The sequence below is a fragment of the Emydura macquarii genome, unplaced genomic scaffold (assembly GCF_026122565.2).
Source record: "Emydura macquarii macquarii isolate MOO-44397 ecotype Brisbane River unplaced genomic scaffold, CSIRO-AGI_Emac_v2 contig_587, whole genome shotgun sequence".
In the NCBI taxonomy this organism is placed as follows: Eukaryota; Metazoa; Chordata; order Testudines; family Chelidae; genus Emydura; species Emydura macquarii.
The window spans coordinates 2,097,571-2,118,758 of record NW_027130724.1 but is presented as its reverse complement, the minus strand read 5'-3'; the positions used below and the strand labels follow the sequence as shown (position 1 = coordinate 2,118,758).

Below are 21,188 nucleotides of genomic sequence, written 5' to 3'. Positions count from 1 at the left end.
TTTTTTTCCTCCAAGAAAAAAATGAGCATTTTTCAGCCAGCTCTACTAGTGAGTGCTCCTTGGAGGACTTTCGGAAAAACTATTTAATTTTACCAGGATAGAGCTTAGGGACTGTCATGCCATGATGAATTTCCAGACCTTTCAGACTTTAAACATAAATCCCCTTTAATCTCTTCCTAAAGAAGGTAAATCTATTATGCTACTCTTTGCCTTGCCGTATATGCTAATTGCTACAGAACTGTATTTAACACAATGGCTTCTTTCTTCCCAAGACAAAATTGGAGAAAGTGGGCCAGGAGGGAGAAAACCCACATACAGACACATTAGCAGAAGTTCAGAAAGATACTAGCACTACAATACTACAAGTTTACAGCCTCAGGAAACAGTAATTGTAAATATTGCAGATAAATCGCGAGGGAGGCCTCCGGAGTCATATTTCACCTCTGTAAGAGAGAGAGGAACAAAGAGTCAGTGCCACTAGTAGAACTGTTCAGGTGCTTTTCACATGGCCTCAGATAGGATAGACTCCCTTTTCTCTCCTGCACCAGTACAACAGCTGTGGTGCATGAAGGAGATTGCTGTCCCCAGAGGTGTGGTGGAGCCAGAACAGCATTCCAGCACTTTGCCACGTGGAGGATGCCATTTTGCTCTCAAAATGGTGTCATCCACACACCATGACACTAGCGGGGGCTTTCCAGTAGCATATCGCCATTTAGAACCAACCACTGGCTGTCCCTTCCTCTCTCATCGCCCAGGGTGGTTCCATTTCAGGCACATAGTATTTTATCTTGAAATCCCTTGAGGATCAAGGGACTACAAAAAAGTGTGACATCCGGAGTGATTTCCCACCCTCTTTTGACCCATCTGATGGCAGAATGATAAATATATCCTCCAAACTGACAGGAGCAGAGGTGGGTCCTGTCATAGCAACAGAGAAGGTCGAGTTCAGGATCCTGACAAAAGGAAGAAAGGAGAACAGCAGGATACGGACCATGGACTTCAGAAAAGCGGACTTTGACTCCCTCAGGGAACTGATGGGCAGGGTTCCCTGGGAGGCTAATATGAGGGGGAAAGGAACCCAAGAGAGCTGGCTGTATTTTAAAGAGACCTTATTGAGGGCACAGGAGCAAACCATCCCAATGTGCAGAAAGAATAGCAAATATGGTAGGCGTCCAGCTTGGCTTAACAAAGATGTCCTTGGCGAACTTAAATGCAAAAAAGAAGCTTACAAGAAGTGGAAGCTTGGTCAGATGACTAGGGAGGATTATAAAAACACTGCTCGAACATGCAGGAATGAAATCAGGAAGGCCAAAGCACAATTGGAGTTGCAGCTAGCAAGGGACGTGAAGGGGAACAAGAAGGGTTTCTACAGGCATGTTGCCAACAAGAGGAAGATTAGGGAAAGTGTGGGCCCCTTAGAGAATGAGGGAGGCGACCTAGTGACGGAGGATGTGGAGAAAGCTGAGGTACTCAGTGCCTTTTTTGCCTCTGTCTTCACAGACAAGATCAGCTCCCAGACTACTGTACTGGGTGGCACAGAATGGGAAGAAGGCGAACATCCCGCAGTGTTGAAGAAACAGGTCCAAGACTATTTAGAAGGATTAGACATACACAAGTCCATTGGGCCGGATGCAATGCACCCGAGGGTGCTGAGGGAGTTGGCTGAGGTGATTTCAGAGCCATTGGCTATTATCTTTGAAAGCTCCTGGCAACAGGGGAGGTCCCTGAGGACTGGAAAAAAGCAAATATAGTGCCCATCTTCAAAAAAGGGAGGAAAGAGGATCCAGGGAACTACAGACCGGTCAGCCTCACTTCAATCCCTGGAAAAATCATGAAGCAGGTCCTTAAGGAATCCATTTTAAGGCACTTGGAAGAGAGGAAGGTGATCAGGAACAGTCAACACGGATTCACCAAGGGAAAGTCATGCCTGACCAACCTGATTGCTTTCTATGATGAGGTGACTGGCTCTGTGGATGTAGGGAAGGCGGTGGATGTGATATACCTTGACTTTAGCAAAGCTTTTGATACTATCTCTCACAGTATTCTTATCAGCAAGTTAAAGAAGTATGGGTTGGATGAATGGACTATAAAATGGATAGAGAACTGGCTAGAGCATAGGGCTCAACGAGTAGTGATCAATGGCTCCATGTCTAGCTGGCAACCGGTCACAAGCGGAGTTCCCCAGGGGTCAGTCCTGGGGCCGGTTTTGTTCAACATCTTTATTAATGATCTGGAGGAGGGATAGATTGCACCCTCAGCAAGTTTGCGGATGCCACTAAGCTGGGGGGAGTGGTAGATACCCTGGAAGGTAAGAATAGGATACAGAGTGACCTAAACAAACTGGAGGATTGGGCCAAAAGAAATCTAATGAGGTTCAACAAAGAAAAGTGCAGAGTCCTCCACTTAGGAAGGAAGAATCCCATGCACAGCTATAGACTGGGGTCCGACGAGCTAGGCAGCAGCTCTGCAGAAAAGGACCTGGGGGTAACAGTGGATAAAAAGCTGGCTATGAGTCAGCAGTGTGCCCTGGTTGTCAAGAAGGCTAATAGCATATTGGGCTGCATTAGGAGGGGCATTGCCAGCAGGTCACAGGAAGTGATTATTCCCCTCTATTCGGCATTGGTGAGGCTGCATTTAGAATATTGTGTCCAGTTTTGGGCCCCCCACTACAAAAAGGATGTGGACAAGTTGGAGAGAGTCCAGCGGAGGGCAACAAAAATGATTAGGGGGCTGGAGCACAGGACTTATGAGGAGAGGCTGAGGGAACTGGGCTTGTTTAGTCTGCAAAAGAGAAGAATGAGGGGGGATTTGATAGCGGCCTTTAACTACCTGAAAGGGGGTTCCAGGGATGATGAGGCTAGGCTGTTCTCGGTGGTGGCAGATGACAGAACAAGGAGCAACGGTCTCAAGTTGCAGGGGGAGGTCTAGGTTGGACATTAGGAAAAAGTTTTTCACTAGGAGGGTGGTGAAGCACTGGAATGGGTTACCTAGAGAGGTGGTGGAATCTCCATCTTTAGAGGTTTTTAAGATGAGGCTTGACAAAGCCCTGGCTGGGATGATATAGCTGAGGTTAGTCCTGCTTTGAGCAGGGGGTTGGACTAGATGACCTCCTGAGGTCCCTTCCAACTCTAATATTCTATGATTCTATGATACATAGAGAGAAGCCACCTTGTACACACCCATCACTGGCCTAGCAGAATACCAAGTCAGCTTAGAACCACCTTTCTGTGGGCACACTGATGTTGTTTAGGTCTGGTGACACTAAAACCAGATCAGACAAGATCCAGATCTGTACCTAGGGAAGAGGAGATAATAGCACTGTGGCTATCTAGCACTGTCCCATTCTGGGACTCACACACAGGAGTGACACTCAAACAAACCTAGTCTCAGAGTGGGAGATCTCCTACATTTATGATCAGATACAACTTTCATAGTCAATCACCTCTCTGACCTCCCTATGAGGCCAGCTGAACAGAGAGACTTCTAGAGTAGCAGAGTCCTGCGGGGCCATCCAGGCAGATCTTGACAATATATGCAAGGCCAGAGGCATCATTTATAGAGTCATGCAGTCACAGCCAGTAGAGGACTCACAGCCAGCGACCTTGCATGAAACAGCATGGACTATAAATAAGTACATGGTTGTACCACAGTTTCAATCCCCTTTCATAAAAGGAAGCCACCTTCTCCAAGAGGCCTTATTCATTAGCACTAGATATCACCAAACAAAGGAAGCCAGACCTCCATATCCTGCCCAGCATTCCTGGGTTGGCTACTTTTATAAGAAAAGCAGAATATATATATAAACAAAACCACGTACAGGAGAGGGCTAGACTCCAAGATCTGCCCAAGCCTTCTGACTAAAATGGAGAGTCCCTCTAGCAACTCTTTTCCTTAACTATATTGCCCTCTCATTATAAGCCTCTCTGTTAGGAATGTATGTAGCAAAGAAATCTTAGTGACTCAGGTTCAAAGGGTTCAGATGGCCTCTTTCAACTCTGTGCTAGGAGAGGCATTCCCTTGGATCCTAGTTTCCTCTTGAGCTCTGTTTAGAGAAATACACACACAGCACAACCCCTTCAGTTGCACAATTGATCTTAGAACTGAAACTAAACATTTCTTCCACAATAGATCTTTGGTGCTTCCCAGGAAATCACAGCTCACACTGCAGAAATTCAGCTGCATTCTCACATCTGTGCCACAAACAGCTCTCTCATACACACAACAGGAGTATTTTGAATATGGAAATAAAGCTGGCCATGTGCTTTCAAAAATACGTCATCCTGTTAATGTCTGACTGTCAGACCCACAATCATAATAAAAGAACAGCTAATTACAAATAATTATCATCACAGACATGAGTTTTTAAAGTTCTACAAAAATCCGTATTCAACCTCAGGAGCTACCCTGGTAACAAAAATAGACAGTTTTTTGAGAACATAACAGTTCAAAGGAAAAGGACAAAAAGTGCAGTTGGAAGCCGATATCATCAAAGTTCAAAATGTTATATGGGCCTTTCCAACTGGCTAATCTCCAGGATCAACTGGCATTAGCAGTCAGCTCTGTAAATCCTTTCAGGAGTTTCTATAGCCTTGAATAGTTCAAATGTTCCATCACTCTCTTGCACAGGGAAAATTGCCCAGTTCCTGCTGGGAAGCCAACATAACCATACTCCTGAGAAAAGATGCAGATCCAGAAGACTGTCCCTCACGCTAACCAATGTCATTAACTAATTTAGACAATAAACTGCTGCCAAAAAAATCTTAGCAAAGTGTTCTCTCTAGCCCTCCCCCTACTAATTCACACTGACCAGCCTGGCTTTATCCCTTCATTAATCATAGAATCCAGATGACTACTAAACATCATCCATCAGATGAAGGGAATGAATAAAAATGGCTTAAAAATGATCTTCTTCTAGCAGAAGATAGAGAGATAGTGTTCAGCCGAGTTCTTTGAGACGTAGTGTAGTCCAATGGAGATGTCACTGGACTGGAACTCAGGAGTGTTGGGTGCTATTCCTGATTCTGCCACTGACCTGATGTGTGATCTGGGCAAGTCACTTTACCTTGCTGTTGCCTCTCCTGTCTTTGTTCAATGGGATTCCTCTCCTTCTGGTGCAGGCCTAGCTGCAGTGATCTGTGCATTTGTCACTTCCAGACTGGATTGCTGCCTTGTGCTGAAGTGATTAAGATCACTTGGAAATTTTAGCTGGTGTCATATGCAGTTGCTCCATGCTTCATAGAGGAGGTAGATTATTTTGGTGCTCCAGAGACTTCACTGGTTTCCAATTTGTTTCCCAGTGCAAGTGAAGGTCTTGGCTTTGATCTATAAAGCCCTTTAAGATTTGGGTTCTTTCTGCATACCTTGGAGACTGCCTATGTTCTCCTCCGCTGGATGAGGTTATCTGAGCTGCTAAAGCTCAGAAAGTATGGTTTTGTTTGTGGTTAAGGATGGAATCCACAAAGCTACTTAGGTACCTAAACTCAGATTTCGTCAGATAACTTGACCTAGGGGCCCAATCCAGTAGAGATCCTCTGAGTACATCTACTGGATTGGGGCCCCAGTCAAACACTGGCTGGAAGAAGAGCCCACCTTATGGCCCACTAGTTAGTGCACTCACTTAGGATGTAAGAGATTCAGACATAATACCTCCCTCTTTGCCAGAGGGGGAGAAAGGATTGAAACAGGGGTCTCCCATCTCTCTAGAGCAGGTACTGCCCACTGAGCTATGGGATATTCTGCTAGGACATGCCATCAGTGTCTCCATTTGAAGCTGTTGCACTCTGGATAACTAAAGAAAGAGTGACTGGAGCAGGGGAACTTGACTCAGGGTCTCTTGCCCCCCCAGCAGGGTGCCCTAACCACTGGAGTCATCCTCACTACCTCTTTCTCTGGCTCAATCACTCTTTATTTAGCCTGAGAGCAAGAGCTTCCACAGGAGAGATTGAGGGAGGCCCCACATCAAACTGTCCCATAGCCCAGTGGTTCCCAAACATTTTGGCTTGAGGGCCACAGATATCATTTTTACAACCCTGAAGGGCCACCAGTTCCCACCAGCGGCGCCCAGTCCCGCCCCCCCCAACCCTTCTTGAAGCCAGATGGAAGAAGTTCTTCAGTGAGGACCTCCTTGCTGATCTCCCATCCCTATGATTGCAGCAGGCAAACCGCAGGTGTCCTGTAACCCCATGCACTCTACCTAGGTCCCTAGGCAGGCTCCCTTCTGCAGCCAGGGGGATGGGAAATCAGTGCTCCCCTCCCTCTTGCTCCAGCAGGGACCCCAGCACCTATGGACCCAGGCTGAGCGCTTTGCCGTGTTCCCTGCTACAGCCAGGAGGAAGGGAGCTCTGATCTCTCTTCCCTTTGGCTGTAACAAGGAGCCTGCACCGGTCTTGTAGCCTCATGGCAAGATGCTCCACTTGGGTCCTTAGGCAGTGACTCCCTTTTGCAGCCAGCAGGAATGGAGCCGCAGGCCACTTTGAAAAACCCGGGGGGGCCACTTTTGACCCACTGGCCACGGGTTGGGAACCACTGCCATAGCCCAATGCTTAGAAGTAGGTGCTCTCTATTCAAATCTCCCCTCTCCCAAGAGGGTGAAGGAAGTTGAATCTGGGTCTCCCACATCCCAGGTAAGTGCTCTAACCACTGGGAAAAAAACATAAGGAGGATACTACCCCACCTCCTCCTCGTCCATTTTGTGCAGAGCAAGGGAAGTACCAAAGCCAGGAGAAGAGTTATTGTTCATGATTCACTAGCAGTGCGAGGTAGTATTTCTGTGATTTTTTAGGTATATAAAAGTTAGGTGTTGCTCAGTGTTGCAATGTTTATGTGGATTCCACCCTAAAGGACTAGAGCAGGACAAAGGAGATCTGCATTCAGTTACTTTTTCTGCCACTGACTTCCTGTGTGACCTTGGGCAAGTCACTTAATCTCTCTGTTCCTCAGCTGTGAAATGGGGATTTATAATGCTCCCTTTTCCCCACCCTTTGTCTAGTTAGACTGTGAACTCTTTGGGGACAGGCTGTGTCTTACTATGTGTTTGTGCAGCATCTAGTGCTCTATGGCCCTTCTCACAACTGAGGCCTCTAGAAGCTGCTATAATCAATAAGAATCCAGTAGAAGTGCCCAGATGAAAAAAGAAGGGTGCTGGTGGCCAGGTATTTTAAGTGAATGATCTTCAGCTCTGGAATTTAATATGCTAATCGGGCTGCCAGAGACCACATTTACTGAATGTCTGGGCATGCTGCAAGGCCTATCACTCAAACTCTCCCTAGGGGAGTGGGATGGGTGTTTTGCTGGGGACGAAATGGGAAGAGTAATTAGTCTAGCCATTGAGCCAATCATAATTTTAAATTGACTTGTACATATGACTTGTACACAAGTTTTGTGGCACGCTTTAAAACTCTGCATAGGCACATAAATGTGTCAAAGTGTTTTGGCTAATCCATATTGACTGAGTGTGGTGGATAAGGCTCAGGTACATGGGCGAGGTTCTTTCCCTGTTTGTATACAATAGAATCACATAATACTAAGCCAATGACCTATGGGGTGCTCTCAAAATCAGAGCCATAATAAAGCTAGTTTCACATCAGGGGACACAAGTAGGCAGTTGGCTACAGATCAGCTTTATTGCCTGGACAGTTAGTACAGTAGCTCCCTACTGTTCTGTGCCAGGGCCCTGTAAGTGCACCTCTGTATTTTATTTCGGTCCAGAACCATTATGGCTATTTATCCATCTCTGGTGAACTGTTCCATTTACTGCTTCACATAGATTCAGTCTAGCATGACAGATGATCCCAACTGCATCCTGTACACAGTCGGCGCTGTCACAATGCTGCCTTAATGATCTTTCAGGAGAATTTGAATCCCTGAAAGCTTTATTGTCTCAGCAAATAGTGCCCCCTCCCCCTTCCTGTTATGCTGCAGAAAGACTATAGGGCCAGCCTCGCTGTATTAACTAACTGCTCCTGTCAAATCATGGGGCCAGCTTTATCTTCGCCTTTTTATAAATAGCTCTCTTGTGATTGAGCAACGGCAGCTCAAGGACAGGAAGAGATACATCTACATTGAGCTGATGGGCCTATGAGTCTATTATTGCTGAAAAATTGCTATGACTGATTGGAGATCGATTCCTTTGGATCTCATCTGACATCCAAGAATAGGAGTCGATGCGGAGGGCTGGAGAAGTAAGAACAGCCAATTCCTTCTTTTGGTGGAATTACTTTCTATGAGAATTTATTTCCCATCTCCTGTTCTACACACAGCACCAGACTTCAGCTGGTGTAAATGGACACAGCTCCATTAACCCAGCACAGATTCATTTCAGTAAGACTCTTTTCTGAAAAATTATTGTAAAATGGCATTTCTGCATTTATTGCTGTGCAGTGATTTCTAGATAAGTGTGCTTGGCTGACAGGACAGGACGATGTCTTCTGTAACTACCAGCTCATCTTGGGCTCAGATTCAAACCAGGTGTTTTCTATCACATTATCATCAGTAATAAAGGACAAATGAGAGCCTTGGAGACAACTGTGCAATTGCCTTCTGTAGGTTTGCACAGCTATAAATGGCTGGAACTTAAACAATTACATCCATGCCATTAAACTGTGCTGACTCAGCCAGGCTACCAGAAATAAAAAGCAGCAGAAATGTTTGTCACTAAAGTTGATGGATCTGATTCTGATCAGACACACAGGGAGCTGATCTGCATAGCAAGAAGGCACTATTTTCCCCAGTCATTTTCCAGAACACAGCCCCACCTCAAGCCAGATTAATAGAGCATTTCCACACTGCATGAAGGCCCATGCTAAATTCTCATCTATTAACATCTTCAATGCTGGAGGAGTGGGCTGACTAAAGTGCTGTGGTTGCCAAACAACAGCTGTTTGGTGACCTATTTGAAATAAGCTGGTGCCTCATTCCCACTATTGCAATTAACACTACTTGGTGCTCTGAGCAGAGTGGCCGAGGATGGTGTGGACACAGACTGACTGACAACTATCCTCCAATCCCCAGAGATAGTACCTTTTCATCAGGGGTTCCACATTATTAGTGGGGGTAGGTGGGGAAGATGTTTCTTTTGTGCCATGTGCTCCATAGAAACAACATCAGTCTTCAGGGGCCATTATATAAGTAGATGTATTTTTAAACAATTTTAAAACACTCTTAAAGATGTGCACCAATTATAGAGTCCAGAGGAAAGCAACAAAAATAAAAGTTTTGAAAACATGACCTATGAAGAAAGGTTAAAAAAATCTTGGCCTGTTTAGTCCAAAGAAAAGACGACTGAGTGGGGGGACCTAATTGTCTTCAAATACAACAAGGGCAGTTATAAAGAGGACAGTAACTAATTGCTCTCCATGTCCATTGAAAGGGGGACAAGAATCAATCAGTAGCAAGGGAGATTTAAGTTAGGTATTAGGAAAACCGTTTTAACTATAAAGATAGTTTAAGCACTGGAATAGACTTCTAAGGGAGGTTGCAGAATCTCTATCCTTGGAGGTTTTTAAGACCAGGTTAGACAAACATCTGGTTTAGGTATATTTGGTTCTGCCTTCGTGATGGAGGGTTGACTAATGACCTCTTGAGTGCCCTTCCAGCCCTACATTTCTGTGATTCTATGGTTTTGGTTTGCTTGACTTATTTTTGGTATGCTATTGCTCAAGATCTAACAATATCTTTGCTAGACTATCACTGTACTTAATGTGTTATAGGTCTGTTCAGAAGCATGAGCGTTATCAAAAGGAAACCCCTGAAAATTTCTTTCCATCTAGAACTGTGGACTTCTATGGTCTTTTCAGCATTTTAGCCAGTGGGAACTGAACAGATTTTTTTTTAAAATGGAGTTGTGAAATTCTTTTTATTAAATGAAGTCATTGTCAACAACAGTGAAATTACTACAGCTAATGAGTTTAGTTTGTGAACTAGGTGGTTTTCCTAGGCAAAGCAAGCCCCTGCTATAGATTGGAGCACTGTGCTTGTCACATATAGAACTCCAAGACAGTTAACCCTGCAAACTTACCAGGCTGCGTCCTTAATGTGTAGGAAGGACAAACACTAAAGCTTAAATAAAATCCAATCTAAATTTTCTCTAGGTACTTAAATGATTTTTAGGAGATGTGGTATATGGAGCAGACCAGAACACTGCACTTTGGGTCTTCCAGGGCAGCTGTAGGAAGGTTCCATAAGGACCCAGCACTTTTACCCCTCCCCCTGAAACAAGGTTGTGCCTCCTGAAAGTGGCTGCTCAGATTCCCGGCCTTTTTCTGTAATTTAGTTGTCAAACATCAGGCCAGATAATGATTATTTTCCTTCCTTTTATAAGGCAACATCATGATATCCCTTTCCTTCCCCAAGGACAAGAGCTCCTTTTCATTAGAAAAAGGACCCGATTCTTGCTAAAGTGGCTGCACATGTAAAATGACCTTAAACATGTTCCAAAGTACACCACACTGCAGGAAATGGAGGCAGTCAATAACACTTTTGTGCAGAACTCAAACCCAAACAAAGCTCTTGAGACCAGATGACCAAAGCACCAGTCAACACTCCAACTGCTTTTAAGAAAGCAAGTCACTGCAGCTACAAATGCTTCCGCATGGACACTTAAGACGGACCTTTTAAAGAAGTTTCTGGTTGAACTATACCAGGGCGGGCACTAGCATAGAGTAGTGCTTGTACATTTGTTTTGTTTAAGCCTGGTCACAGCAAATCTAGATGATCTGAGGTCAAGAATGTCAGCAGTGAGTCTGCACTAGAGAGTTTCCACCAACACTAGTGTAAGGTATTTCCTAGAAATTATCAAGATAAACAAGACTTATGATTCTCTAAGTCATTCAGTGACTGTCCGTTCTCCTTACTGCTGTGAACCAGAGCTTTTCAAAGAAGTATACCTTAGTGAACAAGATGAATTTGTCCTTGCTGGGCTATTAAACAGCTAAGGGGATTTTTCAGAAGTCATGGACTTCAATAGGACAATAAAGCCAATAGTAAGCATTTCAGAAAATCCTACACTAGTGCCTCTAATATATACTCATTAGAAAGGGGTACACACCTTGTATGAGAGGAGCAAATTTCCCCTCTTAGAGCAACTTTTTTTTTCTGCAGAGAATTCTGTAGTGGTCGGTTAACAACTACATGCTGGGAGTTAACTGTCCCACATGAGAGAAAAGTCTCTGGAAAGTTGTGATTATTAGGTCTCACTCTGCATTTAGGTGGATATGAGAAGCAATCCCAACTATAATAGATGCCACTGATGTATCTAAGGAATAGTACATTTCAGGTGCAGTGTAGGTATAGCATAGCTGTATCACTGATGGTAGTTGGCATCTATGAAGTGTGGTGGGGACTCGGTACAACAGGCATTGCATGGTAATTAGACCTGGCTTCCAGACTGGCAAACTGCCTTGATCATGCTATGTTATAATTAAGGGCCCACCCATGCTGCAAATGTTACTGGTGTAGAGCTTACAAATGGCGTAGTGCTGTCAGTGAGCCCTTAATCTATTTCTTAATGAGTTTGATTCCTTGGACCATGTAAGTATCTGCAATTGAAAATTTACAACTGCATTCACCCAAAAAGACCTTTGCTTTTCTCTTCAGCCTAGTTCCAAGATTTGTTACTACTTGATTATTCTCCTACATTTAGAATTCAGTGCTTATGTATCAATTCTGTTTCATATAATATTTCTCTAGAAATGTTAGTTGTCTTCACCGTGTAATGTTCCCCCTTACCATTCCCCCTTACCATTGTTTTTTAGCTGCCTTGATGTTTAACTTCAGTAACTAGTTAAAAAGTAAAGCTAGCTAACTTGAATGGTACCTATTTTCTACTGAGGTTTGCAGATACATGCTGTATTAATTTGGGAGCATCATATTAAGCTTGTACATGGACAGGATAACAGAGTGGACTGATTCAGTAGACAGTTTAACCCAGTCTGCCTTCATGGCCAAATTGTTATCAAGTAAGGCCTTAAAGGTGGATGTGATCTTTATAACAGAAGATGATCTGGGACTCGCTATCAGCACACATTCTTCACTGTGAAGATATGAATACCATTTCTAAGGAGTAACGTCAGCATCAATGTTTGCCGTTACAGTTTTTGAATGAAAGATGTTACAAATTCAAAGTATTTTGCAAACTGACCCTCTAAAGCAGGGGTGGGGAACCTTTTTTCTGTTGAGGGCCTGATGGTGGCCCTGGTGGCGGGGAAGAATTCTGCAGCGGGGTGTGTGTGTGTTCACAGTGGCGGCCGGGGGGGGGGGGGGGGGGGGGGGGGTAGTGCCCGCCGCCGAAGTCCCCCCGCCGCCGAAAGGGGGCAAACGGCGGCAGGGTTTCAGCAGCGGGCACCGCCTCCCCCCCCCACGGAACCCCGCTGCCTCCGTGAAACCACGTCGCCGCCGAATTCCCCGCCGCCGCCAGGGCCAAACCAAATAATTTCGCGGGCCTTATACGGCCCGCTGCGGGCCGGACCAAATGATTTGGCGGGCCGGACGTTCCCCACCCCTGCTCTAAAGAATCAGAAGTGGCAATTTGAACAAGTCATGCTATATAGCAAACACACTGCACATTCCCTCAAATGTGAGATACACGATCTTCCACACAGATGTATAGGGGTAATAATTAAAAAATTTATTGTTTATATAATACAGTATGCCTTGGTAAAAAGCACAAAAACAAAAAAACAATGGTCAAAGTAAAACAAATTCCCAAAATCTAAAGATTTCTCCAGAGAACATTTACACATATGCTGTAGATTTCAGATATATACATGTTTCAACATCATGTTACTGTTTCCCACTCAACTTCACTGGATTGCTGGAAATAGATTAAAGTTGGAGGCTTAACCAGGAAAAGAGTGCCCCCACAATATGCCTCAGTTGGTCAAAAATGTCTCTCCCTCCCCACACCCTCTGAGGGAAAGGGGAGTCTCTTCTGACTATTTCCTTCATTCCCATTACCCCAACACGTGTTCCTTACAGACCTGTAATGTGATAACACCATCAAGGAGGACTGGCTCCAGTTGGAAGTATTGTTAATGCCACTCCAGTTATCAGGGGGTTGCTAGAGTAATTCAAGGTACTCATCCCAGGGCTGCCAGCCTGGAGAGATTCATGTACAGCACATTGCAATACTGCTAGATAGACAGACTGACCAATAAAGCATGTTCCCGGTGAAAGCTGTCATCCCAAATATCTTTGGAATTTCCAGTTTAAGATTCATCTGTATTTCACTCTACGAAGACATGTACATGACAACTACATTCATCTATATTTAGACAGCACCTGACAGCAAGTTGTTTTAATGTGTCCTTTAGCCATTTTGCTGTTAAGTATTTTAACATACCAGCAGCTTTTTGGAGACTATGCGCTCAGGGGGCATGATGAGACTAATACAATTAACTCACAGTAAGGCCTTTCAGCCAGCTTCACAGTATAACTGTTGTCCTCAGACACGATTGATCTTTCCATTGACCAGTAGTGTCTACAATGCATTGCCATCTACAAATGTTCTGGTCACAAAACATTTACCAGTATGTCAATAAAACCCCTAAAAACAAAAAATTAAGTACCCACAGTAACACTGTTTGCTCTTGATGCATGTGGTATTCCACACTTAACTGTAAGCTTCCCCATAATATAAAATACCCTTTAGATTAAAAGGATTTCAACATATTGCACTGTTGTATTATACTTTTGCCTCCCAATCTCATTCCAAAGATTTCTTATGAAACTGTGAACAAGTAAACCAAGTGATTTTTGTACAGTCTTCACAATTGTATATCTGCATTCCAAAAAACCTGGAATCCACTGAAACCTTCATTACAGATACAGTAGCCTAAGCACAGTGGAAATTCTGTCCAGCTGCTTTCTTTGACAGTACATTAACAGATTGTCCATTCTTCTAACATTCACACTTTAAGTTTCCTCTTCTGGTCAAAGTATGCATCAAATCTTGACAGTGCGTAGTCCTAAATAAAATGAGGTAAATAATCAGTTACCCAACGAACACTGTCAGTTGTGTGCTGCTATGATTTACATGCATCTTGTCTGCAGTTTAGGAGACTATATAATATGAATATAGATACAAATATTTTTGTATTATCTTCCTGGCTCCACTGCCAAGGAGTATTTGGGGGTCAAGGGTAGAGACCTTTTGACATGAATCTTACACTTGTTTAAAGTCTAATTTCAGGTTTAGTAGCATTTTTGCATCCTATCTGACCCTTGGTTATTAATTAGTTTAATGTCTGTGTAAGTTCGTCTAGCAAGAGAAAAGAGCTTACAGCCAGTGCTTCTGCACTGTTAAAATGTACTAAACCTTTTATCAGCAAGTTCTCCCCTGTAAAGTAACTAAACAGTAATATCTTTATCATTCTTAGTCCCAGAGAGGAAGCCTGACTAGAAAAGTTTAAGAAAGCTATGGAAAGATTTGTTTTTTCCCCCACCAAAAAAAGCGAGTATTAAAACTAAAATCCACTGTTTACGTGTTAGTCAGGTACTGTGGAGGGCAGCCGCTGCAATCCTTTCAACTACAGGAGAATATGTCTGGGAATGTGAAAGGATCCATTCACTGGGAGTAAAAAAGAATTCTACTTCTGTTCACTACTGGAGAGAGTTTTAGCAGAAGTTAGTTGTACTACCACGTGCAGTATCATTTGACTTTGGCATGGTCACTTTACAGGAAGATGGACATTTGTCTATTTATACTCAGAAGGAAACTAAAGTTGTATGTGGGAGGCAAGTAAATTATTTTTTTTAAGAAAGCAACACTGAATAAAATTACTAATTACTCTTTAGTGTACATTAACATTTACTTTTAATGAAATGAAAGGTTAAGATCATACTCTTTCAAAAACATACCATGTATCCAAACTCAATGGACGAAATCTTCGCCTGTATAATGGACCACAGGCCCCATAAAAAGTGTGATGCCAGGGCAAACCTGCAAATTACAAAACAAAACAAATGCTGAAAGATACTCTGCTAGTGTCCCACGTTAACTGTATGTAGCCCAGCCAGAGTCAAAACCAACAGTGCCAATTTTAACTTGCTATCTTTTAGATGAGTTCAGATATGCATTATATCTGAGCATCCCAGAAGAGTTCCTTCTTGCTCCAAGCAGTCACAATTAGGACATCAGTAATCCCACTGATTAATCTATTCTCTTAAGGCAGTTTTTCATAGCACAGCTTAATCATCTGTATAATGCCCTTAGTAACTTCTACAGCTCACTATTTCCATTCCACCATAACAGTTTTACATGAAATAAACTCATTTATAATTGTTAGAGGGGTTTGGTCTCATTTTTTCTGGAAGAGCTATTTAAGGCAAATCCCAACTAGAAATTTCTCAGTGATGCAAGAATGTGAACCCTATAAAGACATCAAAATACAAGTTTTAAGCAGGCTGACTGTAGGCAGAATGCCAGCGCTGCACTGTTACCTGTTTACTTCCATCAACATATCGTCTTCTGTTTTGGACTTGTCTTCATTACTTAAATTTTCAAATCCATTTTGGAATGCAGCCAGGTAACTGGAGATAAAATGAAGCTAAAGACAATAGTGATGGAAACAGGTCAGGCATAGGCTCAAGAATAGTTAATATTAGTATGCTAAATTTTTAGACAGACCCTAAGTTCATTTTTCTCCAAGACAGACAACTTGAGTATTGACAGTTCTGGGCCATTTCAAAACCTGAACACCAAGTAACAATGCCACAGATTAGGAATTCAGTATATAAAAGACAATACCCCATTAGTTCTACAGATACCATTCTGATATTCTGTTTAACCCTTTTGCTTCTGGTCTCAACCCAAAGCTACTGTGCTTTGTCACTGAAACCAGAGGAACATCAGGACACACTGTATATGAAGGAGCACAGTAAACATTCTACCTGGAACGCTATTGGCAGCAATGGAAGCTTTTTATTGGGGCTTTTTTTTTTTTTTTTTTTAAAAGCATTGTACATCGACATATCATAAGTTTATAAAAGTGACTACGACATCCAGAGACAGGAGGAGGAATTTTGGTGAACAGGAGATGCATTAACAATCAAAACTTGTAATTAGGAAGGACAGATCAGATTTAAAGCTAGTGGACAATGACATCTGAAGGTAACTTGACTTTCATTCACCTACCTGTTGCATCCTTGTGGGATACTTTAAAAAATTGGCTTTGAAAAATGGGTATTTTTCATAAGTGTAGTCATACATCCATTCACAGAAGTGATTTGCAATGTCAAATCCTCTGAAATGAACAGTTCAATAGTTAGGACAGTGTTCAACATGTTTCCAGAATATTTACAAATACAATTTTGAACTAGCGCAAATAATGTAAGACTGTATTATAAAGTATAACGAGAACATAACTTCATACCAAAGTTGTACAAATATGAGATCAGAACTGGCAGCTCAAAACAAGTTTCTTCATGAAAGAACAAAGCAAATAGAGCAAAATGCCCCAACAAGCTTTATTGGCTTTAAAAAGCCAATGTCCTTATTGTCCATGCAGAAGAACTTGATACTGCTGTTTGTGTGCAGTATACCAGCAGTACTAGAATCTGTGACCTTAACTCAAAAACACCCAGGGTCCAATATACTGAAGAACTGAACTGTTTGGCAGCATTTTTTATGGACTGCAGGAGGTAATTTTGATCATGAGTCATTTATTAATAAAAATTCATCTCTACACAAATGGCTAATACTCCACTGACATTTTGAGTTCAATTAAGTTTCTGGTGGGAGACGGTTTAATGGAGTAGTACATTTAGAGCATAATTTTCAATTTGGCAAAGACACCTATATGATCTTACTAAGACTAAGTCAGAAAGACACTGAAGGAAAAGGGCATTTTAGTTGTCATATAACATCCCAATAGATAATCTTTGAACACATAGCAGGAAGAAAGGAATCAGAAAAGGATTGTGAGAAAGAAAAGCAATGGGAAGTTACTTACATCAGGTAGCAAGAGCCCTTATATTTCCGGAAATTGCTAAACTAGTTAGTTCCATAGGTGTTCATGTACAGGAAGTGGAAACTTGTGCTGCACTTTGATACATTCAGAACACCAGTAGTTCATGCATTTTTCTTAAATGCAGTAGGTGGAAGTGCATGAGAAAGTACTTTGAAGTTGCCTCAGAACAGAGTAACACAATGGATCATCTTCCTGTGCTAGAACAAGGCTGCTGCAACAATGGATTTCAAAAGAAAGTAGCAAGCTACTAGAAAAAGGTTTTGGTGAAAAAAACCAGAACAGTGGAAGTAATTAAGGTAAAGAAATTTAGCAGAATTTATAAAAGTATGCAGAAAAGATTTCAGACACATTACTTAGATGTTACACTAAGGGTCACTTCTTTCAGATTGAGAGAGAGCTCTCTTGCATCTTCTAAAGAGATTTTATTCCTTTTTCTGCTCCATTTATGAAGAACAGTCATATCTAGGAGGCATGTTATCACAAGCCAAACATTGTGTGAACTGAACTGCAGTAGTCTGGCTTTTCAGACTACTTGATATAGGCACCTGCAAGACTACCAGTTTGGCCTGTGCTCAGAACTTTTGACATTGGTGAATCAAAAGGTAGGACACAAAACTATCAATGTAATGCAGATAAATACAATTCATTGGAAAAAATTAGATTTAGAAAAGAGTCTTATAACCATTTCCTTTTACTGTACTTAAAGTTCCAGCCCTGTCAAATAACAGGAAAGTCTTGCTATGTCTGGAACAATTTACCTGTAATTGTAGCTGCTGTATTCAAAGTCAATAAGCATTAGCTTTTGTTTTTCAGAATCCTCTCTGCCTTCCAAGAGCAAGACGTTACCTGAAAGAGTTTTGAGAAAACACAAAGATGTAGCAAGCAGAATCACTGCAATTGTTTTGATAAAAATTCAGACTAATATAAAAAGTTTTCAAAACTTTGCTCAAGGATCCTGGCATTCCTTTTGACAAACAGATAAGCAACACGATATGAAGGCACCAGGATACTTACATTGAATCTGTAACAAGCTTATTTACCTCCTGCCTCTTCCCCCAATTTAACCCATCATCATAATTCAAGGATTCAGAGTTCACAGGATTGAATAGATTTTGTTAAAGAAAGTTTGTAAAAAAGCAATTGTATTATCAGCTGCAGAAATTTATTTAGTCTGCTTGACAAAGCAGGATTTGTCCATAAAGTATATGTTCTAGGGCAGCGGTTCTCACCCCCCCCCATACCACTCGGGGAAAAAAGGAGGTGGGGGGGGACTTTCGGCAGCAGCAGGGTTTCGCAGTGGTGGCGGGGTTACATGGGGGGGGGGGGAACAATGCCCTCTGCCGAAACCCTGCCGCCGTTTGCCCCTTTTCGTGGGGGTGGGGGACTTTCAGCAGTGGCAGCAGGGTTTCGCAGGGGGGGGGGGGGGGGGGGGGGAGAGAAAGAGACATGGACTTTCGGTGGTGGATTCGGCGGCGCGGTACGGCTTGCGTACCGCCCAGCCTTCTTCGAAGTACCACCGGTGGTACGCGTACCACCGGTTGAGAACCGCTGTTCTAGGGCATCAAGTCTGAATTTAAATTTCAAGTGATGAGATATTTTTCACTACTCAGTATTATCTAACTAGAGCTAGATGTTTTCTTAATTTTGCCTGATGTCTTCCTCCTTTAATTTTTGTGGCTTTAAAACTCTTGGTTCAGTTCTCTTTCTTGTAATGAGGTCCAAGACATTTACCTTCGTGCACTGTGCTATGCTGCTTATCTATGTAGCCCAAAACAGTATTAGCAGAAATCTAGCAAGAAATAATCAAAGGCTTATCTTAGAACTGCAGTATTAAACTAGTTGCCAAAGTAGTGCCATCCTACCTTCTTGGCAGTCATTGTGGCAAAAGACAACTGGTGATGAAGTAGCTTCAAGCATAGATCTGAAAAATAAGAGCAAAGGGCCAATGAAGAACTAATTAAGACTAGAGTTTCTAGATTCAGTTAACTAAAACTGTGTTGCATGAACTCCAGGTTTCATAGTATTTCTGACAAAACATTTTAATGTTGCACATAGGTTGAGAATTTAAGAACACAGAAATCAGGATACTCAGAAATAGGGTTCTACTACAACCATCTCACACTATTACAGAATGCACCATTATACTGTTTGCAAGCATGTACAAACAAGGGACAGTTGTGGAGGCAGTGGGAACCATAACAGTTTCTTAACCTGTAAATGTAAGGTTATTGAATTTAGAGAACTATATTAATACAATGTTATAATTAAACAGTCACTTCTCTAGTGTCATTGGTAATTAATAAATTAATGTAAAATAGTGGCAAAGCAGCTAAAATCTTACCTTAGGCTTTTCATTTCCTGGGGCAGATTGTAACTGAGGATTTTGTTCAATTTTCTAATCCGGGATTCCCTGGTAAATTTAATCCTCAATACTTGGTTTAGATACCTACCCAAAAAATAAAGTTAATTGTAAAACAGAATACCAAGTTTGAGTACAATTAATATTCCAAGCTTGAATGCCATTTATACTACAGTTGAGAACTTGTAGCTTTTTCTTTAGTTTAATCTTAAAAATAAGATTTCAAAATCAAGATGCACCAAATTGAAACTCCAGAAGAGTTAAGCAAGTCTTTTTGACTCCACCAGATAAAGGTGTTAGGTATTTTACAGAAATGATTTATGGTCTATCAGTTTACAGATGAGAACCTCTAAAGCAGAAAAAGACTTTTACCCATCAAGATGGTCATTAGCTGCTGTCTTTTTCACTTGTTTTAAAATTTAAAATAAAAGTGAGAAGACTTACTTTTCCATTGTTCCAAAAAGCCATTTAGGTTCTTTATTAAATGGCATTTTCATACCATGAAATCTGGCCATTTTCTCAGCTATTTCTGCAGATATATCAGGTAAGCCTAATTCTTCAGTGTCTAACTTTCTGCTCTGTAACAAAATAAAGCACACTTGAAAGAGCTACAAGGACAGAGAAACATGAACACTGTCACTTTGAAGATCTGAAATAACAGAATCAGGGGTTATAATTATGCACAACCTTCATGAAGTAATTTGTCTGGGAAGAAGTTTAAGTTAGCTGGACTATATTAAGGGTTATTTGGTATCCTCTGATCTTCTGGCCTGTAGGGTCAAATCCCACACCAAAGTCTTATACCCTTGTGCAAGAGTCCAGGGCATACATTAAGGATCACTGAAGAGAATAAAAACAAATCCATTTGCACCATTCTTGTGATCATTAACAGAATGGCTGCTCTGTAGCTTTTCACCCCATGTTTATTATGATCCAGTTACTCCTGGGGAAATTCTGCAATGCAGAATTTGCACAGAATTAGTGTTGTGCATAGAATTTCATTTTTCCCTTCAAAATTGGCGCTGCAGAGGTGCTGGCGCCACTAGGGGCTGCTGAACCCAGCAGAGCCCAGCTCTCCAGCTTGCAAATACAGGACATTTGCTGGGGTGGGGAGGAGCTGGAGGGTTCTGGGGTAGCTGCGGTTCCCAGCACATCTTGAAGGAAGGAGGCAACATGCAGGAAACTCTGTACAAGCCCGGCACCCAGCATCAGGCTATTTCTCTCTGTACCCTTGGGCTCTGGGGGAATATTTTTTTGTAGTCTATTGTTACAGACATACTTGCTGACTTGTATTTTGAAATCAATTACCAAAATAATTGAAACTGGTGTGATTATATGGTGTTATTTTGACAAATATGCAGAATTTTTAATTTTTTGGCCCAGAATTTTTAGGTGCAGAATTCCCCCAGGAGTAATCCAATGCAAGAAACTACAGCCGGTGAAGAAATTTTTAGAGAGACATTTTCCCTCCTACCAAGAATTATAATTAGAGTCAGGAAGTCTAGTTATAGCAACAAATTACAGCTAACAATTACAAGTGCCAAATATTTCATTCCCACATCTCTGCTGTGGTATACAGTCCAAAGATGCCCCGGTCATGTTCAATTACAACACTCTAAGCTACTAGCCTGTTGACTAATCATGAATGGGACTCACTGGAATGAATTCCTCCAATCGGCCTTGTGGAAAGATTCCATACAGCTTTGGGCCAAGATTTCTCTCTGCAAGAATGGCAAACATAACACTCTCCAGAACCATGGCTTCTGCACCCTGCATAAAATTAAGGTAACAGAAGTTTACACGAAAGAGTTAAGTTACACATGTTTAGAGCAAAGATACAAAAGTGAAAGTTTGTTTAGGATCAG

The 21,188-nt window shown here is 42.1% G+C and overlaps 1 protein-coding gene across 1 annotated transcript in view; it reads right to left on the bottom strand.

Moving 5' to 3' along the window:
* Positions 1 to 12,599: 12,599 nt before the first annotated feature.
* The window catches only part of CHKA (choline kinase alpha), a 29,993-nt gene continuing 21,404 nt past the window's right edge, over positions 12,600 to 21,188 (bottom strand). Inside the window, exons 4-12 of the mRNA XM_067540484.1 lie at positions 20,980 to 21,093; positions 19,768 to 19,901; positions 19,306 to 19,410; positions 18,827 to 18,885; positions 17,723 to 17,810; positions 16,130 to 16,238; positions 15,436 to 15,542; positions 14,854 to 14,935; positions 12,600 to 13,961 (exon numbers count right to left, since the gene is read on the bottom strand). Coding sequence (XP_067396585.1) covers positions 13,902 to 13,961; positions 14,854 to 14,935; positions 15,436 to 15,542; positions 16,130 to 16,238; positions 17,723 to 17,810; positions 18,827 to 18,885; positions 19,306 to 19,410; positions 19,768 to 19,901; positions 20,980 to 21,093 — 858 coding nt within the window. The 3' untranslated portion in view covers positions 12,600 to 13,901. The remainder of the gene's footprint in view (positions 13,962 to 14,853; positions 14,936 to 15,435; positions 15,543 to 16,129; positions 16,239 to 17,722; positions 17,811 to 18,826; positions 18,886 to 19,305; positions 19,411 to 19,767; positions 19,902 to 20,979; positions 21,094 to 21,188) is intronic.